Source organism: Stomoxys calcitrans, chromosome 5 (genome assembly GCF_963082655.1).
Source record: "Stomoxys calcitrans chromosome 5, idStoCalc2.1, whole genome shotgun sequence".
In the NCBI taxonomy this organism is placed as follows: domain Eukaryota; kingdom Metazoa; phylum Arthropoda; class Insecta; order Diptera; family Muscidae; genus Stomoxys; species Stomoxys calcitrans.
The window spans coordinates 45,803,428-45,830,781 of NC_081556.1; the positions used below are offsets into that span (position 1 = coordinate 45,803,428).

General features: G+C 41.2%; 2 protein-coding genes across 4 annotated transcripts; one reads left to right on the forward strand and one right to left on the reverse strand.

The window, feature by feature from the left end:
* Nucleotides 1-885: 885 nt before the first annotated feature.
* Nucleotides 886-20,563, reverse strand: LOC106084078 (polyadenylate-binding protein-interacting protein 1). Of its 2 annotated transcripts, none has more exons than XM_013247538.2 (2): nt 20,379-20,563; nt 886-4,349 (listed from the first exon to the last, which is right to left on the reverse strand). In XM_013247538.2, the coding sequence occupies exon 2, from the start codon at nt 4,324-4,326 to the stop codon at nt 2,704-2,706; it is 1,623 nt and encodes a 540-aa protein (XP_013102992.2). In that variant the 5' UTR covers nt 4,327-4,349; nt 20,379-20,563; the 3' UTR covers nt 886-2,703. The 2 variants fall into 2 exon arrangements, with proteins under 2 accessions (XP_013102992.2, XP_013102993.2); XM_013247539.2 differs by lacking the exon at nt 20,379-20,563 and adding an exon at nt 19,886-19,969.
* A 2,475-nt stretch (nt 20,564-23,038) lies between these two features.
* Nucleotides 23,039-24,898, forward strand: LOC106084066 (proteasomal ubiquitin receptor ADRM1 homolog). Of its 2 annotated transcripts, XM_013247511.2 has the most exons (5): nt 23,039-23,144; nt 23,237-23,442; nt 23,556-23,881; nt 23,940-24,136; nt 24,209-24,898. In XM_013247511.2, the coding sequence occupies exons 2-5, from the start codon at nt 23,254-23,256 to the stop codon at nt 24,634-24,636; spliced, it is 1,140 nt and encodes a 379-aa protein (XP_013102965.1). In that variant the 5' UTR covers nt 23,039-23,144; nt 23,237-23,253; the 3' UTR covers nt 24,637-24,898. The 2 variants fall into 2 exon arrangements, with proteins under 2 accessions (XP_013102965.1, XP_013102963.1); XM_013247509.2 differs by having other exon boundaries at nt 23,940-24,898.
* The last annotated feature ends 2,456 nt before the right edge of the window (nt 24,899-27,354 follow it).

A 27,354-nucleotide genomic window follows, 5' to 3' on the forward strand; every position in this document is an offset into this window, starting at 1 on the left:
TTTTTGCTACTTTACAGGAGAAGGAAACAAACTTGACATGCATTAATCGATAACTAACATTTTGCTCTATTGCAGTGAAAGACATAAACACATACCGTTACATTTGTTCGTTAGGGAAGCATAAAAAATATAAGGCAAGTGAAGACGGCAAAAACAAACTTATTGTGTACATGTGTGAGGCAAGCACCCTTTGGTTTCCTATGTGCAAGTCAAGATAGGCGCGCAACTTGCATTTCGTTGACTGCGGTCCGATAGTCTCTATTGTCAATCGACGGCTTAATATAAAAAGGGACTAACTCCTTTTTTTAGTTACTTTACAGGAGAAGGAAAAAAAACTGTTATCTTCGATTGTATCCGCCTAAAATTTTGAGGCAAGGTGCATCTGACATTTGTCTTCCAGCATAAATAAAAAACGTTAAGCAATTTTTTTTTCTTTACAGGAGAAGAGAAAAACAAGTGAAAAGCCGTTAAGTTTGGCCGGGCCGAAATTGGGATACCCACCACCTCGGGTATATATGTAAACCCCCTTTCGTCAAAATACGGTGAAAAATGCATACCTTATGCCCCATGGGAGCTATATCGAAATATGTTCCTTTTTGGACCAAATACTAATAATTGAACAAGTCATTGTTCAATTGTGTATAACAAAATATTGGTCTTTTTAGTAGCTATATCTTAAAATAAACCGATATGAATATACAACACGGATGTCGAAAAGCCTAACATAAGTCACTATCCAAATCGCCAAACTTGACTCACTGTCCCAAATTTCGGCGACATTGGACAATAAATGCGCCTTTTATGGCCCCAAAACCTTAAATAGAGAGATCGATCTATATGTCAGCTTTATCCAAATAAGGACCGATCTGTGCCATATTGCAGAAGTATGTCGAAGGGCCTAACACAACCCACAGTCCCAAATTTGGCAAAATCGGATAATAAATGCGCCTTTTATGGGCCCAAAACCTTAAATCGAGAGATCGGTCTATATAGCGGCTATATCCAAATCTGGGCCGATCTGGGCCAAATTAAAGAAGGAAAAAAAAACTGGACTAAGCCTACGGGCCCAAAGGCTTAAATGGAGAGATTGATCTATATGGCAGCAATATCCAAATCTGGACCGATATGGGCCAAATTGAAGAAGTATGTCGAAGGGCCTAACACAACTGTCCCAAATTTTGGCAAAATCGGACAATAAATTCGCCTTTTATGGGCCCACAACCTAAAAACGAGAGATCGGTCTATATGTCAGCTATAAGCAAATCTGGACGGATCTGAGCCAAATTGAAGAAGGATGTCGAAGGGCCTAACACAACTCACTGTCCCAAATTTTAACAAAATCGTATAATAAATGTGGCTTTTATTAGCCTAAGACCCTAAATCGGCGGATCGGTCTATATGGGGGCTATATCAAGATATAGCCCATCTTCAAACTTATTCTACCTATAGACAAAAAAAAAAGAATGTGTGCAAAGTTTCAGTTCAATATCTCTATTTTTAAAGACTGTAGCGTGATTTCAACAGACAGACGGACAGACAGACGTACGGGCATGGCTAGATCGTCTTAGATTTTTACGCCGATCAAGAAAATATGTACTTTATAGGGTCGGTAATGGATATTTCGATATGTTGCAAACGGAATGACAAAATGAATATACGGTGGTGGATATAAAAAGCGTTTATATAGACGAATATAGATCGGAAAAAGAAGACCGGACGAACGAAAAGCAACCGTTTGACATCGACAAACAGGCAAAATTACTTGAAACTGGTATCACGGCATTAGATATGTTTGTGACAAAGACACCCAACTTTGCAGAACTTAAACTGAGCCTTAAATTGAGTCATTGAGTTGCGTCAAAGGCGGCTGGGCATAAATAGTTTGTTTAAATCTACTTTCGGTACACTGCAATCCTTTGTCTCATTGTTATCCGTTTGTTTTGTTTTTTTTTTTTTGTTCATCCAAATATCGTTTTGCATAAAACACAAAAAGTTCATAATTAAAATTTTTATAAATAAAAAAATATAACAACAATAAAAATTATGGGCAAAAAGGGAGTTTTTTTTTTTTGTTTTTTGTGAAAATGATGATACAGAAGAAGTAAAATTAGCTGAAGAGATAGTTAAAAGAAGAAAGAAAGAAGAGAAAATATCACATTAAATTTAAGATTTTTTTTTGTCTGTCTGTTTGCAGATTACTTTCAATATAACATCACATTTTTTTACGTGCATTATGCGCTTTTTTCATATTTTATATATTTTTTTCATGTTCATTTCATTTTTGTGTTTTGTTCTTTTTTTTCTCAAACTGTAATTTCAGCAGGGGCTGTTGGTGTAGGGGTTTGGGGGGCGGGGGGAAATAGGGTTTTCTTGGGCGATTTTGTTGCAAGGGTTTAATAAATGGTAATGTTATGTTCGTGTTGTTGTTCTTCTTCTTCATGTACTTAATACGTTTCTCTGTCTCTCTCTCTCTTTAAATGTTTTTTTGTTTTTGTTTTCTTTTTACTGTATATTCTATTCGTTACGAGCCTTGAGTCGTTTCGATTCGTTTCATATCATTTCATTTCATATCATTACATTACTTCTTAATTTCGTGTGTGTGAAGTGAAAGAGGGTCGGTATGGAGGGGGGCGTAGGGGGAGGAATTATAATCATTATTTATAATAATAGTAATAATTAGCAATTTAAAGAATAGTATATAACCTATGAATTGTTGGCTTGCTTAAGAAATAGTTTATAATCTCTTTCAGTCTCCTCATCCATTTCGGGATCCAATTCGTCCAAGTCATTGTCGTCGTCGTTATCGCTCGAACCATTACCACCACCGGCAGCGGCTGCGTCTTGATTAGCGCCATTGGTTAGAAACTCACACTCTTCGGCGGTTATTTCTCGGCCATCGGGTCCATAGAACACGGGATCATCACTGATGCGCAAGGGCTCTGGTGGCTTGGAGGATTCGCCTTCGCCCAAACTGTCCGAGCCGGAGGTCTTGCGGCCCCAATTGTTCTTTTGCAAGGAGATAACATTGCTGGCCAAAGGATATTTACCCGGATTTTCACTGTTGATGGCCTCCAAACGACCAATGATGTACTTCATGTCTTCGGTACAATCCTGCGAAAGATCATAGCCGGCCAGTTTCAAAGTCAAACAAATGCAACGCACATTCTCGGGCACCACATGCTCCAGCAACTGTTTCAAGGAATACACTATGTTCTCGGCTATTAAATAAATGCGCGAATCATCGCCCCTCAACTGCATATAGAGTTCGGCCAGAAATAGCGCCGTCTCCCTCACCTTGCCCTGTTGGTTGTTCTGTATGTAGTTACGCATCTCCTCCTGATGGAAGTCCAATTTACACTTGAGGAAAGTGTGGAATAGCGAATCCTTCGAGGGATTCAACATGTGCAAGAGATTATACAAACGGGCCCCCATGTAACGGAAGTTGGGATTCTTGATGGATTCATCGAATATATCCTCCATGGCTATGGACAGCACATAATGATTGTTCTCCATGCCATCGAATATGGTTATGAAGCGTGTGGCAATGGTATCGAACTGGCCAGGATTTTGGTTGAGACATTGAATCACAGTTTGCAAATAATCCAAAGCAATGTTCTGGACATCAGTGGCCGGATCGACATTACTGCCGCCAGCAGCCACCGCCGAGGCGGTTTGATTCGAGTGTTGCTGATTGTGGTGGTGGTGTTGATGATGGTTGTGGGACTGATTTTGATGATGATGATGGTGGTGGTGTTGGTTATTGTGGAATTGATGTTGCTGCGAATAGTGATGGTTGTTGTAACGCTGTTGCTGATTGTTATGGTGGTTGTTGTGATGGTGTTTGTTGTTGCGATGGTACGACTGATTCGTTTGGGGAAAAAATGTGCTGTTATTGCCGCTGCTACTGGAGCTGCTGTTGCCACTGCCAGCCCCATTGTTGGTGCGGCGCAAACGATCCTGGATATTCATAGAATTTATTTGATGAGTCAATTGCTGCTGCTGATGTCCTCCACTATAGCCATTGGCATAGGATTGATTATATTGTTGTTGCTGCTGCTGCTGTTGTTGTTGTTGTTGTGGCTGTTGATATTGTTGATAGTTGTCTTGTATAAATTGCCTTTGATGCCTTTGCAATCGCTCTTGGACATTATTGTGACTCAAAACATTAAACCGTGGCACAAACTCTGTCGCATTGGCCGACAGACTTTTCGGAGCATTTGCATTGGTCGCAGCTTGTGTCTCTGTGGGTCGATATGTTTTGGGTGTCCGCAATGGTTTTAATTCCTCATCGGGAATGTATATGGCACGTCCTGGTGTCATATCCATGTTGATGATGGTTGTGGAAAGTACTGAAAGAGAGATAGCGAAAGAATATTAAAAAGAAAACAACAACAACAATAACAAAATAAATAAACAACAACTTTATGTCATTTATTTTGCTTAAATTGTCACAAGTTGAGTGTCTCACACACACTCCGCAATTGAAAAAGAAGTAAAATATGTGCAAAACACACACATTTTAAACTATGGCCATAAAGCAAGGGAAGCCAACCAATGCTTTTATAGCTTTATATCCTTCACCACCACGGTGGTACAGTGTATTAGAGATTTAGTGCATTTGTTTGTAGCACCCAGAAGGAAGATATCTACATAAGTAGGTTAGGTTGAAAAGAGAGTGCAGATATTAATCCGACGCATGCCACTATGGGCATACACCTAAGCCTGTAATCGGTTTGTTGTGCGCTCTAAAAACTATAAAGTAACCTCTAAAAAAAAATTTAAGTTAGGAATTCCGTGCTACTTACAAAATCCTTAATTGTTTTCAATACCCCTCCCCTAAGTTGGTCCATGTCTGGAATTGTGTCTCCACCTAAGTGCAGGTATCTGTTAGACGCGAAAGCCGGGCAATGACAAAGGAAATGCTCCAACGTCCATCATCTTCCCCGCATGCCCTACACAAAGCTTCGGGTTAACCAAGTTTATTGATGGTAGTCCTCTGGCCTTCACCGCCAAATCGTCTGCCCTTTCATTTCCGCTTACTCCGTTATGGCCTGGCACCCATAATTTTTCCATCCTCAGAGAAGGCTTTAATCTCCTTCTTACACCGCAGGACTGTTCGTGATCTTACCATCCCGGTTGTTATTGCCCTTATGGCAATTTTACTGTCGGTAAAGATGTTCACACTCGACGTCCTCGCGTTAGCACCACACCACTACACGCATTCCGTGATCGCCCGGATTTTCGCCTGCAGGACAGTATTATGGTTAGGCAGTCTTAAACAGATCTCAGTCCTTGATCTCTGTCTTCTAGCTTTGTATCCATCCGTATAACATGATCTTCCAGGTGGCAAATACTAGGGTTCCGTCAATCCAAGACTGTGCCGATGGCAGCAGTGCCTCACACTCGACTTCAAAGTTCATCTCAGGTATCCGATCGGAAACCTCTTCCCTTCCTTCCAGGTTTCTTATCGTCGCCTCGATTATACCGCGATGGTATGAGTTGCCCCCATCCTCAATCCAGTAGCTGCCTCACACTTTATTTGTATGTCAATGGATCGGATATCTAGAATAGTCTCCAGTGCTCTAGTGGGCGTGGTCCTCAACGCTCCGCCTATGCCAAGACAAAATGTTCTCTGAACCTGTTGTATGGTCCTTATGTTGCACTTTTTCTCCATAGCAGTCCACCAAACTACTGAGGCGTTAGTAAGTATGACTATCATCGGACTCAGGCCCCATTTCGAGCCTACGGCCCATCTACATAGTGCCCAACATCTGTGAGCCTTCTCAGTACGCCCCTGAATGTGACACTTCCAATTCAGTTTCCTGTCCAAAATCACACCTAGGTATTTGACCTTTTCAGATATCGAAATCGTCTTATTGAGGAAACGTGGTGCGTTAAACTCGCTCACCTTCGTCTTGCTCATGAACAGGCATATTTCAGTCTTCTCTGGGTTAACATTGAGACCTCTGGGTCTAGCCCAGTCATATGCCATATGCGAAACCATTTAGGCCCTTCTGCATAGCTCGCGCGGATCCTTACCCCTTACAAGTATCATGCCATGGGACACAAAATTTATCCACCTGTTCCTTAACATATGGTTTATCCAGTCTCTAAGGACCGGATCCACCCGGTACTGGTCAAAGGATTGGATCAGTATGTCGGTTCGCACATTGTTAAAAGCCCCCTCGATGTCAATGCATACCGCCAGTGTGTACGTTTTGGCATTGAAGGATTCTTCTATTTTATGCACAACCTCGTGCAGGGCAGTCTCTATCGACCTTCCCTTGACATAGGCATGGTGTTTGTATTTAAGCAGTTCGCTGGATGTCATACTCTTTATCATGGTGTCCACAATGCGTTCCATGGTTTTGAGTAGAAAGGATGTAAGGCTTATGGGTCTGAAGGCCTTTGGTGTCGCATAACTTGACTTGCCGGGCTTGGGTATAAACACCACCCTTGCCTCCTGCCAGGCTTTCGGAGTATATGATAGTCCTAGGCACGCTGTGAAAATTTTGGCCAGACGAGGCGCCAGTTAGTCTACCTCTTTCTGTAGTAACGCAGGAAATATTCCATCAGGTCCGGGTGACTTAAAAGGTTTGAAGCTCCTCAAGGATTCCTTCACCATAAATTCCGTTATTATAAAACTTCGATCAAAGTCATTATTCCAAGATTCCGGTGTCTCCGTGATTTCCTTCGTATCCTGTGGAAATGGGTTTTCATCAAAAGCCTCAACATGAGCCCTTATAATCCTTATGCCCTTTCTCCCTTATATTTATGCTATGGGACACACAATTTATCCACCTGTTCCTTAACATATGGTTTATCCTCTAAGGACCGGGTCCACCCGGTACTGGTCTAAGGATTGGATCAGTGTGTCGGTCCGCACATTGTTAAAAGTCCCCTCGATGTCAATGCATACCGCCAGTGTGTACGTTTTGGCATTGAAGGATTCTTCTATTTTATGCACAACCTCGTGCAGGGCAGTCTCTACCGACCTTCCCTTGACATACACATGGTGTTTGTATTTGAGCAGTTCGCTGGATGTCATACTCTTTATCGTGGTGTCCACAATACGTTACATGGTTTTGAGTAGAAAGGATGTAAGGCTTATGGGTCTGTAGGCCTTTGGTGGCACATAACTTGCCTTGCCGGGCTTGGGTATAAACACCACCCTTGCCTCCTGCCAGGCTTTCGGAGTATATGAAAGTCCTAGGCGCGCTGTAAAAATTTTGGCCAGACGAGGCGCCAGTTGGTCCGCCTCTTTCTGTAGTAACGCCGGAAATATTCCATCAGGTCCGGGTGACTTAAATGGTTTGAAGCACCTCAAGGATTCCTTCACCATAAATTCCGTTATTATAAACCTTCGATCAACGTCATTATTCCAAAATTCCGGTGTCCCCGTGAGTCCCTTCGTATCCTGTGGAAAATGGGTTTTCATCAAAAGCCTCAATATGAGCCCTTATAAACCGTAATTTTGGTGCGATTTGGCTAAAATTTAGCGTGAGGTATTCTGTTATGACTTCCAACAACTGTGCCTAGTACTGTCCAAATCGGTCTATAACCTGATATAGCTCCCATATAAACCGATCTTCCGATTTGAGTTCTTGAGCCCTTACAAGCAGCAATTTTTGTCCGATTTGGTTAAAATTTTGCATTTAGTGTTATGTATGACTTCAAACAATTGTGCCGATTACCGTCCAAATCGGTGTATAACCTGATGCAGGTCCCATATAAACCGATCTTCCGATTTGACTTCTTGAGCCCTTACAAGCCGCAATTTTTTTCGTTAAGACTTCCAACAACTGTGCTAAGTATGGGTCTGGACTTCTTGAGCTTCTAGAGGCCAAATTTCTTATCCGATTTGGCTGAAATTTTGCATGAAGTGTTTTATTTTGATTTCCAACAACTGTGTCATGTATGGTCTAAATCAGTCCATATCCTGATATAGCCGCCATCTAAACCGATCTCCCGATTAGAGGGCTCAATTCTTATCCAATACGGTAGAAATTTTGCATATGTCATTTTGGTATGACTTCCAACAACTGTTCCAAGTATGGTCCAAATCGGTTTATAACCTGATATAGCTGCCATATAAACCGACTTCACAGTTCGACTTATTGAGCTTCTGGAGGGGGCAATTATTACTCGATTTGCCTGAAATTTGAGGCGAAAAAGTCATTCAAAGAACTTGACAAATGCTATCCATGGTGGAGGGTAAATAAGATTCGGCCCAGCCGAACTGTTTGCGTACCCATGGATTTACTCCATGGAGTCCTTCATCGGCAAGGGTTGCCGCCTCAGTGTACAACACACAGCCCGGCACGGGATGGGTATGAGCACCACATAGCTTCGATCTATGTGGTCTTCACTGTTATCAAGAGAAGCTCAGGTGCGAGCTAATGGTCGCGTCCGCAAGTTGCGGATAGTGGAAAGCTCCATACGAAGTAGCTGCAGTTGCAATCGCGGACAATCAGCGGTATCGAGGGGAGAGTCTCAGTAAGCGGCACCGGCTCTTGCATAAATACTGATTGCCTTTGATGCTTGATACCACTTTAGTATCAAATTTGACACCTTTTTTGGACGATGCCACTTGTGTACCACTTTTTTATTTTAATACTAACTGCCATAATTTTTGCTCCACTTTTCCATCTATTTGTGCCACTTGTTCAAAAATACCACTATGTTGCGATTATCTACTGTTTGTCGTCCAACAAATCGCATATAAATGTTCAATTTTTCGAAAATGTTTAAATTTTTTAGATGAACGAGAGTAACTGGACAAAATAAAAACATGTAAAAGCGTGCTAAGTTCGGCCGGGCCGAATCTTATATACCCTCCACCATGGATCGCATTTGTCGAGTTCTTTTCCCGGCATCTCTTCTTAGGCAAAACAGGATATAAGAAAAGATTTGCTCTGCTATTAGAGCGATATCAAGATATGGTCCGGTTTGGACCACAATTAAATTATATGTTGGAGACCTGTGTAAAATTCGAATAAGAATTGCGCCCTTTGGGGGCACAAGAAGTAAAATAGAGAGACCGATTTATATGGGAGCTGTATCGGGCTATAGACGGATTCAGACCATAATAAACACGTATGTTGATGGTCATGAGAGAATCTGTCGTATAAAATTTCAGGCAAATCGGATAATAATTGCGACCTCTAGAGGCTCAAGAAGTCAAGACCCAAGATCGGTTTATATGACAGCTATATCAGATTATGGACCGATTTGAACCATACTTGGCACAGTTGTTGGATATCATAACAAAGCAGACGAAAAATAGAACAGAACAAACTGCTACAACAACAATCCTTTAAGTAATTAAATACATGTACTAGGTTTGGGGACATGCTATTTTGTTTTAGTCTTATTGCTGTGTTGATTGAAGGCCACCATAGCGCAGAGGTTAGCATGTCCGCCTATGATGCTGAACGCCCGGGTTCGAATCCTGGCGAGATCATCAGAAAAACATTTGTGAGGTACTATGCCATGTCCGTCTTCTTCTCTCCGAAGAGGTGTCGGACTGCGGCACGCCGTTCGGACTCGGCCATAAAAAGGAGGCCCCTTATCATTGAGCTTAAACTTGTTCCTTAGTGGAATGTTAATTTCTTGTTCCATCTCGTTCGATGCTTAATCTTATTTTTTTCATCCATATATTTGAGCTACTATTACTGATCATAATGATGGTGATGACAATGTAGTTAATGGTGATATGATGTGATGTATGTTATAATTGTCGTAAGGCAACAATTAATCTATTTGCAAAAGAGCCGCTCATTCGAAGCATGTTTGAAGCGATTTTAATCGTTACACACAATCTATCAACACATCACGATGATCATTTGAGTTCTTTGAATAATTTTCTAATGATAGAACAAGCAAGGCAGACAAAGTTAGGCAAGGCTAACCTTTGTTACTCTACACTGCAATGGATATAACTGCAAAGGAATTGGATTTAAACGAAGAACCGTAGAGTGAAACAGGGAGTTCCCCAAGACGGGATGTTATCTCCGGCGTTGTTTAACCTCTACCTATCCCACCCCCTCTAGACGGCTTAGAAATCGTATCATATGCGGACGATTGTACGATTGGATTTTCAGAAATTTGTTTAAACCACAGAAACATTCGCAGAAAATGAATTTCAAATAAACGGAATGTGCAGAAACGGGGCGTTGTGGTTTGCTGAACGCCAATTTGTATTGCGGCTTCCTATTTATAAAAATAATTATGACAATTTTACAGCGAATTGTATTTTTTGTTTTTTATACCCACCACCGAAGGATGGGGGTATATTCATTTTGTCATTCCATTTGCAACACGTCGAAATATCCATTTCCGACCCTAAAAAGTATATACATTCTTGATCAGCGTAAAAATCTAAGACGATCTAGACATGTCCAGACTATATCTTGATATAGCCCCATATAGACCGATACGTCGATTTAGGGTCTTAGGCCCATAAAAGCCACATTCATTATACGATTTTGCTGAAATTTAAGACAGTGAGTTGTATTAGGACCTTCGACATCCTTCGTCGATATGGCACAGATCGGTCCAGATTTGGATATAGCTGCCATATAGACCGATCCTCCGATTTAGGGTCATAGGCCCATAAAGCCACATTCATTATACGATTTTGCTGAAATTTGGGACAGTGAGTTGCATTAGGCCCTTCGACATCCCTCTTCAATTTGGCCTAGATCGGTTCAGATTTGGATATAGCTGCCATATAGACCGATCCTCCGATTTAGGGTCTTAGGCCCATAAAAGCCACATTCATTATACGATTTTGCTGAAATTTAGGACAGTGAGTTGTCTTAGGCCCGTCAACATCTTCCTTCAATTTGGCCCTGATCGGTTCAGATTTGAACATAGCTGCCATATAGACCGATCCTCCGATTTAGGGTCTTAGGCCCATAAAAGCCACATTTATTATCCGATTTTGCTGAAATTTAGGACAGTGAATTGTCTTAGGCCCGTCAACATCTTCCTTCAATTTGGCCCTGATCGGTTCAGATTTGAACATAGCTGCCATATAGACCGATCCTCCGATTTAGGGTCTTAGGCCCATAAAAGCCACATTTATTATCCGATTTTGCTGAAATTTAGGACAGTGAGTTGTCTTAGGCCCGTCAACATCTTCCTTCAATTTGGCCCTGATCGGTTCAGATTTTGACATAGCTGTCATATAGACCGATCTCTCGATTTAAGGTTTTGGGCCTATAAAAGGCGCATTTATTGTCCGATGTCGCCAAAATTTTGGACAGTCAGTTAAGTTAAGCCCTCGACATACTTCTGCCATATAGACCGATCTCTCGGTTTTAGGTTTTGAGGCCATAAAAGCCACATTTATTTTCCGATTTTGCTGAAATTTGGGACAGTAAGTTGTGTTACGCCTCCCGACATCCTTCTTCAATTTGGCCAAGATTTGGATATAGCTGCCATATAGATCGATCTCTCGATTTAAGGCTTTGGCGCCATAAAAGGCGCATTTATTGTCCGATTTCGCCGAAATTGGGCTTTTCGGCATCCATGTCGTATATGGTTGAGATGGGTTTATTTTTAGATAAAGCTAATAAAAAGACCAATATTTTGTTATACTCAATAGAACAACAACTTGTACTAATTAGTATTTGGTCCAAATCGGAACATATTTCTATATAATTGCTATGGGACATAGGGTATACAACTTTCACCGGATTTTGATGAAAGGTGGTTTACACATATACCCGAGATGGTGGGTATCCAAAGTTCGGCCCGGCCGAACTTAACGCCTTTTTACTTGTTTTTTTTTTTCATTCTCACTCTTTAAGTTAACTAATAGCGAAATGGAATAGCAATCATGGCCGACTTTTCCTCGATTCATAAAAATAAAGCAAATTTTTAAATACGAAATTTGTGATAACGACTGAACAATACTGAAATGTTCGTTCTTACACCTGCAGCAGTCAAAATAGTATTCAAACTAGTAAATATTTTACTCTAATAATCTTTGAATTTACGATTTAAGAATGATTTATTAAATCACAAAATTAAAAAAAATGCCTTGAAAGCCATAAATGTACCACTTGTTTTACAAAAAAAATTGAATGATCGTCAAAAAAATTAAAAAAAAAACTGAACATAATTCCAAGACAATTCAGCAAACAACAGCAACTCAAAATGGCGTTAAGTGCAAACGAACTGAGTTTGCTACATACCATACACACTACTACTCGTCATCATATATCCTCAACACCATACTATGTAGAATGAAAGTGGTAAAAGGGGGTAAACAAAAGCAGACAATTGTTGCCACTCAATGTACAAAAATGCTTCACATATTGCGTACGAAATTTGTGGATGACGCTATCAACGATGAATTCATGGTTGGGCTAATTTGTTTAAGTAATATTATCGAGGCATAAATATACAAAATAATCGCAATGTCATGAGATATACAGAGCACCAGGAGTAAGTGATGCCATAACATACATGTTTCCAAACATTTTAGAAAGAAGCAAGTAAAAAAGCGTTAAGTTCGGCCGGACCGAACTTTGGATACCCACCACCTCAAGTATATATGTAAGCCACCTTTTGTCGTAATCCGGTGAAAAATGCATAATTTATGCCCCCATAGAAGCTTTATCGAAATATGGTCCGATCTGAACCATATACGACACGGATGTCGAAAAGCCTAACATAAGTCACTGTGTCAAATTTCAGTGAAATCGGACAATAAATGAGCCCTTTATGGGGCCAAGACTTTAAATCGAGAAATCGGTCTATATAGCAGCTTTATGCTAATCTGAAACGATCTGGGCCAAATTGAAGAGGGTTGTCGAAGGGCCTAACACAAATCACTGTCCCAAATTTCAACGAAATCGGACAATAAATGCGCCTTTTATGGGCCCAAAACCTTAAATTGAGAGATCGGTCTATAGGGCAGCTATATGCAAATCTAGCCCCATCTGGGCCAAATTGAAGAAAGTTGCCTAACGCAACTCACTGTCCCAAATTTCGGCGAAATCGGACAATAAATACGCCTTTTATGGCGCCAAAACCTTGTATCGAGAGATCGGTCTATATGGGATCTATATGCACATCTGAACCGATCTGAGCCACATTGAAGAGGGCTGTCGAAGGTCCTAAACCAAATCACTGTCCCAAATTTCGGCGACATCGAACAGTAAATGCGCCTTTTATGGGCCCAAAACTTTATATCGAGAGATCGTTCTATATGGCAGCTATATCCAAATCTGGATCGATTTGGGCCAAATTGAAGAAGGATGTCGAAGGTCCTAAACCAAATCACTGTCCCAAATTTCGGCGACATCGGACAGTAAATGCGCCTTTTATGGGCCCAAAACCTTAAACCGGGAGATCGGTCTGTATGACAGCTATACGCAAATCTTGATCGATATAGGCCAAATTGCAGAAGTATATTGAGGGGCTTAACTTAACTCACTGTCCCAAATTTCAGCGACATCGGACAACAAATGCGCTTTTTATGGGCCCAAAACCTTAAACCGGGAGATCGGTCTATAAGACAGCTATACGCAAATCTGGACCGATCTAAGCCAAATTGAAGAAGTATTTCGAAGAGTCTAATACAACTCAGGGCCGTACACAACTCACTGTCCCAAATGTCAGCAAAATTGAATAAAAAATGTGGCTTTTACGGGCACCAAACCCTAAATCGAAAGATCGGTCTATATGGCAGCTATATACAAATCTGGACCGATGTGAGCCAAATTGAAAAAGAATGTTGAAGGGCCTAATACAACTCACTGTCCCAAATTTCGGCGAAAACAGATAATAAATGTGGCTTTTATGAGCCTAAGAACCTAAATCGGCGGATCGGTCTATATGGCAGCTATATCCAAATCTGGACCGATCTGAGCCAAACTGAAGGAGGATATTAAAGTGCCTTACACATCTCACTGACCCAAATTTCAGCAAAATCGGATCATAAATTTGGGCCTAAGACCCCAAATCGGCGGATCGGTCAATATGGGGGCTATATCAAGATATGGTCCGATATAGCCCATCTTCGAACTTAAACTGCTATTTATAAGCAGAATCTTATGCTGTACAAGGTTTCAGTTCAATATCTCTATTTTTAAAGACTGTAACGTGATTTCAACAGACAGACGGAAGGATATGGCTATATCGTCTTGGATTTTTACGCTGATCAAGAATATATATACTTTATAGGTTCGGAAATGGATATTTCGATGTGTTGCAAACGGAATGACAAAATGAATATGCCCCCATCCTTCGGTGTTGGGTATAAAAAGGGGGAATTTATCTTATTTTTATTTGTGTTGTCCCATTCAGGTTTAGTTTAGTTAGAGAGGTCTAACTTTTATAGATAAAAACGAACGGTGTTAAGCAGAACGTCATAGGAGCTCTTCGACTTTTGACGATGTAACATTGACTATTCCGAAAAAATGCATCAGATGGTTCAACATTTAATTTATTGACCAACCCCAAAGTGATAGAGAGACATGGAGGGCCATTCATGGAATTCGTGATCTCTGAGCCAAAAAATGATCACAATTTACCCAGGACGAAGTTACAAATACCACCTGCAACGCCAAGCCATCCAAGGCCCAAAGCCTTGAGGAAATCATTAGTACAGAGTGTGTTATAAAATCTGGATGTACGACTGGCCGAATACCTTAGAAAAATCTGTGCAATGTCATGGTGCCCGACGAGTGATCCCATTATTGAAGCCTGAAAAGCCGATTTCCCTTCTCTCCCATGTAGCAAAGAAACTTAAGGCAAAACTTCTGCCAAGCCACGTCGGATAATTTCTATTTGCTACGCATAAACATGGATTTGCTAAATTGTATAGCACGATTACTGCTATCACTCTGCAAATATTAGCTGTGGTCTCAACCAGTTAAAGCCGTTTCATAGGGCTGTCTTCGTGACTTTGTATTTGTCAAAGGCTTTCGATACGGACAGTCATGACAAGCTTTTTAGAGGCATTGCCAATACATACCTCCATCTAGGGCTGAAACATTGGAGAGCGACTTCTATGTACGGTCGCCAGTGATATGTGAAATTTAGGGATAAGAAGTTGAAGCCCCGTAGAATTTTTCCACTTTACCAATACTCTATTCTGCTCACTCCAGACAACATCGAAATCGTATCATATACAGACAATTATAAGATCATGGTTTCAAGGCCACAATAGCGCAGAGGTTAGCAGGTCCGCCTATGACGCTGAACGCCTAGGTTCAATTCCTAGCGAGACCATCCTAAAATTTTCAGCGGCGGTTATCCCCTCCTAATGCTGGCGACATTTGTGAGTTACTATGTCATGTAAAAACTTCTCCTCAAAAGAGGTGTCGCACTATGGCCAGCCGTTCGGACTCGGTTATAAAAAGGAGACCCCTTATCATTGAGCTTAAACTTGAATCGGACTGCACTCATTGATATGTGAGAAGTTTGCCCCTGTTCCTTAATGGAATGTTCATGGGAAAATTTGCATTGGTTTCAAGCATTTGCATTGATGATATCTATGAAAGATTAGGATCATGTAACGTAAATATCATTCATGTGGATACCGTAGTGGGAGCGGTGAACAGCTGAAGCTACTGAAGTTGCAGTTACCCCATATGGAGCATTCTACTATTTGCAACCTATTGTTGTTGTTGTTGTTGTAGCAGTGTGTTGTGTCCTATCTTTCGTCTGCTTAGTTCTATTGAAAATCCATATCCAGGAACTTTGGATCTAAGGTGGGATGTGTCCAGAGGGATCTGGTTCTGAGTCGAGTGGGTTGTTGCTGTAACAGTGTGTTGTGTTGTTATATCGGCAAAACTGCACTTTATAGGACGCATCTTTGATTTCGCTGAAATTTGGTGTGTGAGTTGACCCCAAGAACACGAATCAGCAGTCCGTTTTGCGCCAAAAAGCCCCGTTGGGGGAAGTGGATCAACCAAGACAATATGGATATCAAATGAAAGATATTGTCGAGTAGATTACAAATTTTTTCAGGTGCGTTGGGTGGCGGTCTTTCTCCAAAGACAACATTCATCCAGTAGCTGTTTACCACATCTGCTACCATGTCTGCATGAATGTTGTCCAGACCCCATGGATGTGCTGCTTGATTTAGGGGTTCTTTCTTGTAGCGCCGAATTTCTCGCTCTAGATCATGAAGATCAACCTTAAGACTTCTGAGCGGTGGATACCAATCCACAAGATGATGATTTCGATAGCCCTTGCGATAACAGACCAGAAGGTTTTGCTTAGACAGCATGTAGTTATGTCTTCGCACAGGTATGATCTTTGTCTCCTGATGGATGTGGGAGACAGCCCGTTGCAGTTCGGAGAGCGTCATTCTAACAGATATGAATATTATTCCAGTGCGTCCCAGCACGGGGTAGCTGTGAGCACCGCACAAGCTGGTACATTGAGGTCCGATCTGTGTGGTGTTCATTGCTGTCATGAGAAGCTTAGCTGCGAGCTACCGGGCGCGTTCACAGGTTGCGGATAGTTGAATGCTCCTTACGGAGTAGCTGCAACGACAGACGTGGACAATCAGCGGTATCGAGTGGACAAATAGGCTCTTGCATAAATAGTGTGTGCCTATGATGCTCGATATGACAAGGCGAGTTATTGGCGCCTTTAAATAACCAATGGCCACCCTATTCCCGCGGTGATCGCTTTGGACCGAGACGAGCTTGCGCACCTACAGGAGAATCGCCACATTCACATGAAAATGTGGTTACAACAACAACATTCCACTGCTTGCCACATTGCTAACGAGACCCCACTGATGCTGCGTAGCTTACCACTGACCAGCCAATAACTTTGTAGGTGGTCAACAAGGTTTCTTTGTTGTTACTGTTGTAGTCACATTTGCATGTGGAGGTGGCTATACTCGTTATGCTCGTTCCGTTCTATATGACCAATCGCAGCGGAAACATGATGGTCATTTGTTATTTAAAGGCGCCAATAATTCGCCTTGTTATATCGAGCATCATAGGCACTCAGTATTTAAGTAAGAGCCAGTGCCGCCTCTCTCCACTCGATACCGCTGATTGTCCGTGAATACAGTTGCAGCTACTCCATATGGAGCATTCACTATTCGCAACCTGTGGACGGTAGCTTTCAAGATAACAAAAAACCACACACAGACTGGAGCTCAAAGTTCCAGCCTGTGTGGTGCTCATAGTTATACCGTGCCGTGCTGGGTTTCTTTGTTAGCACTGCTAGTGCTGCCGGCAAGTGACTTGCGTACCATTATTTGCCTCACATGTATTTGTATTGAACAATGTGGCTGAAGATTTGGTGGCAGATATGTTCAAATCTGTTGTTGCAGCAAAATAAGCGGAAAGTTGGTTGAGGAAGACGTTGAACCTATCGCAGATGTCAACAATGAGTGATGCCATGGTCGTACAATCTTCCGCATATGATACGATCTCTAAACCGTCTGGAGGAGGTGGAATGGAGGATATGTAGAGCAGATATCACCCCGCCTTGGGGAAATCCCTATTCCACTCTATGTGGTTTCGACTTCCTATCCCTAAATTCCACAAATGACTGGCGACCACACATGTAATTCGCAACCCAACGTTTCAGGCCACGTCCCGTGTTGGCGATGTCCTAAATTGTTTGGCATGGCTGACCGTATCGATTGGTCCAGCGCACCGAGGACCGTCCTATCACATGGCCTAGGCTGATTGAAGCCACTTGCCGCACCAATTTTGTATAAGTGTCCTGTTATGATACCGGAAGCTTTACTGACCTCCTGCTTTCGGTATCAAAACAGGACAATAGGACTACGAGCTCACTTATGCAAAATCGTTGCGGCAAGTGAGGAACTTCGAAGTCCGTTCTGTGCGGTGGTCATCGCTATCACAAGAAGCTTAGCTGTGACCTACCGGGTGCGTCCGCAGTATGTGGATAGTGATATGCTCCATATGGAGTAGCTCCAACAACAGTCGCGGACAATCAGCGGTATCGAGCGGAGAGTCTCAGTGAGAGGCCGGGTCGCACCGGCTCTTGCGTAAATAACGAGTGCCTACGATGCTCGATACCACAAGGCGAGCTATTGGCGCCTTTAAATAACCGATGGTCATCATGTTCCCGCGGCGATCGGTCGTATAAACCGGAACGAGCTTGCTCGCCTACAGAACTTGACGAGGATCACCACCTCCACATGCAAATGTGGATACAACAACAACAACCTGACATAAATTTTCTTTTTCGAGGTTACTTTTTAATATTTAAAGCGATTACTGGCTCAGGTGTATGTCCATAGTGGGCAAATTAATATTCGCACCCTCTTTTTAAGTCACTTCGATATACCCAGTAACAGTTCTTCAAGGTACATCTCAAGCCCACATGAACGTCCATTCTGGAACCGTATAGAAGTCTACATAGCTTACATTACCAGGGATGGTGAAACTCCAATCAGCTCTATGGGTATAGTGGAACAGTACCTTTTATCAAATAGCGGCTCAGATAGTATGTAATCCACATCACCTGGGATATGTATCAGACATTTTACCAAGTCCAGGTTTGTCGCTCATTGGACAAAGACAAAGCTCCCAGTGTTTATCAAGTGGATATTCTTGCAATAAAAGAAATAGTGGACTAGCTAAGACTGACATACATATTTTCTCAGATAGCCTCGCAGCCGTTTAATCTCTCATTTGAAAAGCCTCTCTTGACGCAAATCTCTCAACGGTATGGTTAAACAGTTTAAAATGTATGATCTGGGAAGCAGGCAACAGTCATATTACAGTGAATTGTAATGCAGACGAGCTTGCAAGACTACGAACTAGCTTATACATTCCAGGGGAACTGGAAGCTGTGAAATCTGGTTCCAGCAAGATATGACGACAAGTGCAATGCATGACAGATGATCACGAATTGGGGGCTGCTAACGCTCCAATACTATTTGGCCCGTCTCAACTTTATGGGGTCAACCGCTTTGCTCTCATCGGCTAGAACAGAAGTCTCACTCATCGTGTCTTAGAAGACATCTTCCTTTTTCTGCGCTTTCACAATGAACTAAATGCCAAAGTGAGTCTGATTACAGACCGCCAAGCAAAACTGTAGCGTAGAGGTTAGCATGTCCTCCCATGCCGCTGAACGCCTAGATTCGAATCCTGGCGAAAACATGAAAAAAATTTCAGCGGTGGTTATCCCCTCCTAATGCTGGCAGCATTTGTGAGGTACTGTGCCATGTAAAAAAGAGGTGTCGCACTGCGGCACGCCGTTCAGACTGGTCTATAAAAAGGAGGTCCCTTATTAAACTTGAATCGGACAGCCCACATTGACATGTGAGAAGTTTGCCCCTGTTCCTTAACGGAATGTTCATGGGCAAATTTGCATTAGCAACAAAAAAAATACTTTTAATTCTCTTTCCCAAATACATAGACATTGAACTTCGGGTTTTAAAGAAGATAAAGTCTAATTAAACAATTAAGAAAATTCATACAAAATTTTTAACATTCTGTGCTATCGCTTTATACGGCGTCTTATATCCAAGGTCACCGGTCATCCACCTATCATCATTGTCTGAATACAAGTAGCTGTGCCATGCATTTATTCGAAAATACGTGGCAAGGTCTCAACAATTCGAGTATCGATTGATAGTCATTAAGTCAAAAGAAAAGAAAAAAAATGTCACAATAGGGTAAATTTACAACTCCCTGCTTTGAGCGGGGCACAAAGACCCCTATTATCGTGTACATGCATTAAACACGCATTTATGTATGTATATTTTTATTTTCTTGCCAATTACATAAATTCTATGGATTCAATCGGATCATATATGTATGTATGTAATGCGAAGTGGTCAACAAATTTCCTCCCAACCTCACTCTCTGTTAGCATTTGTACAAAAAAAAAAAAATATAACACACATAGAAATGCCCACCTGTCTTCGGGAGAGCACACACAATCAATAACGCAGCGGCCACATAAACCAAAAAATATACGACTGGAAATCTACATAGCAATGGTGATAATTACATAAAAAAAAACAACAACGAAAATAATTAAAAATTCAAAACACAAACATACACATGCACAAAAGAAGAAAAACGCAGCGACACACTTTTTTGGGGAGTTTAGTTTTTTTTTCTCGTTTTTTTTGGGGGGCCGAATATATGACAAACACAGCCAAATAATTATGGCGTGGCTAAAACCACACTTTTGGAGAAATTTTGAGCAGCAACAACAACATACGTTTCAGCAGTTAAAATAAAACAAGGCTTTTTGTATGTGTGGTTGGTGATGGCTTGGTTCGTTGGCTGCTTGGCCTAGCTGACTTGGCTGGCTGGCTGTGGCTGTTCACTTTGTCGTGAACCATTTTCTTCCATTTTGGAGCATCGTTCATTTTGTTTGTTGTTTTTGTAAGAGTTACAAACCTTTAGGTTTTCGTTTCTCCTTGCTCCACCGATACTTTGTCTATAAGATATTGTTTTATTGCCTTCGTTTATTTAATTAATTAAATAATTCACAATTTTTTCTCAAGTTTTTTAATCTATTTAATTTGCACATGAAACACAAAACAACAATTCAATGCATCGAAAAAAGAGAATGACGGAACAGAGTAGGGATCGAAAAGGCGATTTTCGTTTAATCGTTTATACGACTTTTAGTTAAAGAAAATCAAAAGCGAACAATCGATTGCAATAACCATGTCATCGGCTTTTACTTATAAAGCCAAGTACTGACTTCATCTTTTCGCCCTAATAATTGTCAAAACTCATTATAAAAAATTGGTGACGAAAAAAATGCGAACGCAGGCGCTACGAAATAAACCACAATTAAATAAACCCCAAAGAGAAAATAAAATAACCCCTAAGCACAGTACTGACTTGGTCTTTTCGTCCGAAAATGGTTAAAACGCATTATAAAAAAATTGGTGACGAAGAAAATGCGAACACATTCCGTAGAAGTGGTACTAATTTCTATAAAGGCCCTATTACACGGCATGTAGTTGTCTTAAGACATATAAAATGTTGCACATTTTGAGTTGTACATGTCGTGTGATATGCCTAATACTGACCTCATTCAAAGCGATAGCTGAGTAAAATTTTTTCTCGCGAAGTGCACTATCTGTCAACGAGTTTTTGTTATGTGTGTGTGTATTATAATTAAGAACCAATGCCGCTTAATAGTTACTTACACAAAATCAGAGTTGCACTAATCACTGATTTTGACGGCTGCACTCAATATTTTGTTGTTGGGCAACTGCCACTACCTGTAAATGAATATAACTTGGTACCAGCCATTACATGCGAATAAAAAAAGTGACATGTCATAAGCCACCTACATGCCGTGTAATAGCGCCTTAAGCAAAAGAGTAGCAACATGTCGCTGCGCCAATACTAATTTCGCCTCAGTTAATCGCCAATATTATTTAATGCTCACGAAATGGGTGCCAATCAACTCTGTTTCAATGATGTTGTCTTTGTTGTGTGTTGTTGTCGACTTTTGTTTGTGTTTAGACTACGAAAATGCCAATTAAATTATTGTGAAATCCAACGGATTCTTTTCTTTGCCAAAACACAAAAGTCGAATAACAACAAATACACAACATCATTGAGGCAGAGTTGCTTGGTGCCCATTTCGGGAGCATTTAATTATATTGGCAATTAATTGAAGCGAAATTTGTATTGGCGCAGCGGCATGTCGCTACTAGTTAGCTCCTAGAACTAAGTACCACTTCGAACGAGTAACAACATTCGAAATCTCTCTACGGTGAATTATGCATATCTTTATTGAATGATAATTTAAGATCACTAATAAAGGGTGATTTTTTTGAGGTTAGGATTTTCATGCATAAGTATTTGACAGATCACGTGGGATTTCAGACATGGTGTCAAAGAGAAAGATGCTCAGTATGCTTTGACATTTCATCATGAATAGACTTACTAACGAGCAACGCTTGCAAATCATTGAATTTTATTACCAAAATCAGTGTTCGGTTCGAAATGTGTTCATTCACCGTTCAGCGATGAGGCTCATTTCTGGTTGAATGGCTACGTAAATAAGCAAAATTGCCGCATTTGGAGTGAAGAGCAACCAGAAGCCGTTCAAGAACTGCCCATGCATCCCGAAAAATGCACTGTTTGGTGTGGTTTGTACGCTGGTGGAATCATTGGACCGTATTTTTCAAAGATGCTGTTGGACGCAACGTTACGGTGAATGAACACATTTCGAACCGAACACTGATTTTGGTAATAAAATTCAATGATTTGCAAGCGTTGCTCGTTAGTAAGTCTATTCATGATGAAATGTCAAAGCATACTGAGCATCTTTCTCTTTGACACCATGTCTGAAATCCCACGTGATCTGTCAAATACTAATGCATGAAAATCCTAACCTCAAAAAAATCACCCTTTATTTAAATCGATCATAAATCGTAAAAAATTTTGAATTGAAATGTCCATAAAAATGGTATAACATCCATAAGTACGATATGAAGTTTCATTCAATACGAAAGCACACTTGATCACATATGTGGCAATTCGGCTTCAGTACTAGGTTTAATAAATTGAAACTCTGAAAACAAATGTTAAAAAAGCAAATTACAAAATATAACCAATTTTTAACTTTGCCGAAAAAGTTACAAAAACACTACTTCACTTGTGACAACACACAGACACTCGCTTTTAAGTTCGCGTCAAAGTTGAATTTTGTTTTTTTTAACTTCTAACGTTGCTTTTGTGGAAATTGTGTGCAGAGTTGCATTTTTGCAAACGCTATGCTCAAAAACAAAGCTCAACGCGCTTATTCTGTTTTGGCCTTAAGCAAAGCGATCAGCCCATATAATGTTTATTTTTCAGTTTTTGTTTATTAAAAAGTAGACTATCAAATAGTCGATTTTTAAAAATACATAAGTAAAGCAAAACTTGTATCTCTTTAGCGTCTTTTTTCTCTGTGCAGCTCTTTTACGACCATTCGACTTTAAATATATTATTCGACCTTTTAACCAGTGAAAGTCGACTCCGACTTTTCTACACAAAAAGTCGATTAATCGATAAGTCAAAATCAAGTCTAATCAATTTCGACCAACATCGTCTATCAAATAAAGGTAATTTAAAAGAAGAAGAAGAAAGAAAACTTGCTTGTCATTCAAAAGCAGCAACAGAAAGTAAATTTCATTTATACGAAAGAATTTAAGGGTAAAGATTTGTTAATTATTTAAAAATTTTAAGCAATGCTATGGGGTGTTTTAATTCTCATGTATTTATTTTATTTAACAACGTCTATATAGAAAAATTAAGCAAGAGTATGTTTGGTCGTCAAAGTCTTGGTTCGGGAGGTGGATCCAGCGGCTCTAATTTGGTCGAATTTCGTGCTGGAAGAATGAACTTGATTGGAAAAATGGTGCATCCGGATACCCGCAAGGGTTTGGTGTATTTGACACAATCCGAGGATGGCCTAATGCATTTTTGCTGGAAGGACCGTACCTCTGGCAAGGTAAGTTTGGGAAGCAAACGCAATATATATAAATATATATATCTATATATACGTGTATAGATTAAACATTTTTTGATTTATTGCGTGACATTTGTTGTTATCTCTGCTTTAAGGTGGAAGATGATTTAATCGTATTTCCCGATGATTTCGAGTTTAAACGTGTCGAACAATGTAAAACTGGAAGGGTTTATGTCCTAAAGTTTAAATCAAGCTCTCGTCGTATGTTCTTTTGGATGCAAGAACCGAAGACCGATAAGGATGAAGAACACTGTCGCCGTGTCAACGAGCTCATGAATAACCCACCATCCGCTTCTCGTGGTGGTCAAGATGGAGGAGATTTGCAGTATATGTTGAATAATATGTCACAACAACAATTGATGCAATTATTTGGGGGTGTGGGACAAATGGGAGGTCTTAGTTCATTATTGGGATCAATGAAGTAAGTTTGTTTGTTTTAGTTTCCAACAACGATTTATTAATAATATTTTTGAAAGCAGCCGTTCTTCGGACAGCACCCGAACCCCCTCCTCTAATCGCAATAGTTCCAGTAATGCTGCTGGCCTTGTTACACCTGAAAACTCATCTGCTCCCCGCACCCCATCAGCACCCAAGGCCAATAAAAATAAAAGCAGCAGCTCGACCGGTGGGACCTCTTCGGAGACAGGCGCAGCAGCTAGTGCTTCGGCTACAGGTGGTAAGAAATCTTCAAATTCCAACTCTCCCAACAATGCATTCCAATCCTACTTATCAAACCTCTCACCCGAAGCTGGCGCTGGACGTACTCTCAACATTGATCTTTCCACCGCTTTGACTGGCTCGGAGGCCGTAAACGATTTAATATCGGATCCCGAGCGTGTTAATTCTCTCTCCGTTCACCTGCCTGAAACCGAAGATGCTGATGAAAATAAGAAACAGCAAATAAAGGACACTATAGCCTCCCCGCAATTTCAGCAAGCCTTATCGCTTTTTTCCAGTGCCTTAGGATCGGCACAATTGGGCCCAGTGGTATCACAGTTTGAGTTGTCCCCCGAAGCTGTGGCAGCTGCGTATTCGGGAAATCTGGAGGATTTTGTCAAAGCTTTGGAAAAGGCTTTACCCGCTGGTGCAACCATGTCCCCCACCAGTACAAAGGGCAAAGATACCACCGAAGTAAAAAAGGAAGAAAGCAATGAATCTGCCGAGAAAAAAGAATAACCATCGCCGTGGCCATAATCACTAAATACATCTATGAAGGGGACGCTTGCGTCTTGAACATAAAGTTAATCGGTTAATTGTTTTCAAAACATTTTTTTTATTTGTATTATCTCCATTCGAAATCTTGTTAGCAAACTAGGCGTTCTCTCTTTTCTAAAGACTGAGAAACAATTCTAACGCATATAAATAACACCATCACACATGCAAAAATATGCGAAGCGCTTGTAAACTTTGCCTCTAATAAAAACAATATTCAATAGAAGGAATTTTTTTAAAGGGGTAGTGCCTTCAGTTTAAAGGAGAATGTGCGTAGGAGTACAGGAGTTATCATGTAGTTATCACTGACGTCAGTCCTTATTATTTCTATAGACGAACGGACGGATCGCCGCTTCAGAGATATGGGTCGCCGAAGACCCCGAAGTCAACAAATAGCCAAATAAATTAAGATTTTCAAAACGTTGAGGCCCCAGCAGCACGTGTTAACATCTTCCAATTGTTCTCAAATTTTGGGAATCTTAAAATCTAACAAAATGAAAAATTTTAAGGGTCTTACGCCGAAATTTTGTACCTGCATCCCTAATTTCAGGGCCTTAGCTTAGTTCGTATAGGTTAGTTTAGGTAAGAGTCCTTTACAGACTCACTTAGACAATTTTAAGTCCATTGTGATACCACAGTAGCGACAGACCAAGGCTTCTGGCGGGAATCGAACCCACGACCTCTGCACTGGTAATCCAAGCATGCTACCAACTTGGCTAGCGGGGCGCCCTAGTTTGTATAGAAAGTACAACTTTTTACGTTTTAGTATTTAACTAGAAGAATGTCAAGAAAATCTCCCAGTTGCCCAATAATTGCTGTCAAGGTGTTACTGTGTCCTAATTATGAAAGCTTTAGCTCAATTATTAAAGAATGTGCCAAATAGTACCAATTGCAGTCCTATAGTACGTTTTCTTCCACTTCTGGTACAATTCGTTACCGCATATTAATTTTTTTCAAGATCACGATAATTTTTATCAACTTGATTAATTCTAGCTATCGCCACTCGCTGCGGACAAAGATTAACCATTTCGTACTATTTTGTACTTTTTGGTACTTAACTGTACGAATTTTGAAAAATAATTTAGTTACCCATCATATGTTTCCTAGTTTTACCTACATGCCAACTCTATCTGTAAAGAAAGTACCAAATTGTACCAAATGCGGTACTAAACGTACGTTTTCTGTCGTTTCGAGAACAACTCTCCAACTGTTTCCCAACCCCAATTTTACGCAACATGATCCTTTAAGCAGAATTTCAAAATTCTAACTCTATCCGTTGGCCCTGTTCAATGTTCCTATATTTCATAAATTTGTTATACCTTTTTGGTTGTTGTTGTTGTAGCAGTTTATTGTGTACTATCTTTCGTCTGCTTGATTCTGTTGAGTGTCAAGACCCAGGAACTCCCTGACTAAGATGGGGTGCGTCCACAGGATCTGGGTCTGAGTCGAGTGGGTCTGGCCGGGCAGTTAAACAGGTGACGTGTATCGTGCGGTCCCTGGTTACAGTCGGGACATACATCTTGCACGTCGGCATCAATCCTAGCTCTGTGGGAATTGAGGCGGCTGCATCTGCCGGAACGTAATTGAGCCAGAGTCACTCTGGTTTGCCGGGAGAGGTCGATTTCTTCGGGTGCAATGGGTGGCGGTCGTTCTCCAAGGACTACATTCACCCGGTAGCCAGTTAACGCGTCTGCTACCGTGTCTGCATGAATGTTGTTCAGACCCGCTTGATATGCCGCTTGATCTAGAGGTTCTCTCTTGTAGCGCTGGACCTCACGCTCTAGATCATGTAGATCTACCTTAAGGCTTCTGGGCGGTGGGTATCTATCCACAAGATGATGATTTGGATGATTTCTGCGATAACAGCCCAAAAGGTATTGCTTAGACAGCATATAGTTATGTCTTCGCACTGGTAGGATCTTTGTCTCCTGGTGGAGGTGGTCCACATGAGAACTAAGGAGGCAGCCCGTCGCAGTTCGGAGGGCGGCATTCTGACAGATCTGAATATTATTCCACTGCGTGTCACAAAGCTGACGTGACCACACTGGCGCTGCATAACTTACCACAGACCGGCCAATTGCTTTGTACGTGGTCAACAAGGTTTCTTTGTCTGCACCCCAAGTGCTGCCAGCGAGTGACTTGAGGACCTTGTTTCTACTTTTGACTTTATTGCAGATTGCTGTGGCATGTGGGGAGAAAGTGTAGGAGCTGTCAAATGTGACGCCAAGTATTTTGGGACACTTGATGGTCGGAATCAATTCTCCATCGACCATCACAGTCAGCTCAGAATTCACCTCACGCGTATTTGTAGTGAACAGTGTGGCTGAAGATTTGGTGGCGGATATCTTCAGATTTCTTGCAGCGAAATATGAGGCAAGCTCGTTGAGGTAGACGTTCAACCTATCGCAGATGTCATCAATGGGTGGGGGGGCCTGATGCCAAGATCGTACAGTCGTCCGCATATGATACGATCTCTATGCCGTCTGGAGGAGGTGGGATGGAGGATAGGTAGAGGTTAAACAGAGCCGGAGATATCACCCCGCCTTGGGGAACTCCCTGTTTCACTCTACGGTGTTTTGACTTCTTATCCCTAAATTCCACAAATGACTGGCGGCCACACAGATAATTCGCGACCCAACGTTTAAGGCCTGGCTGGAGGGACGTGTTGGCGATGTCCTCAAA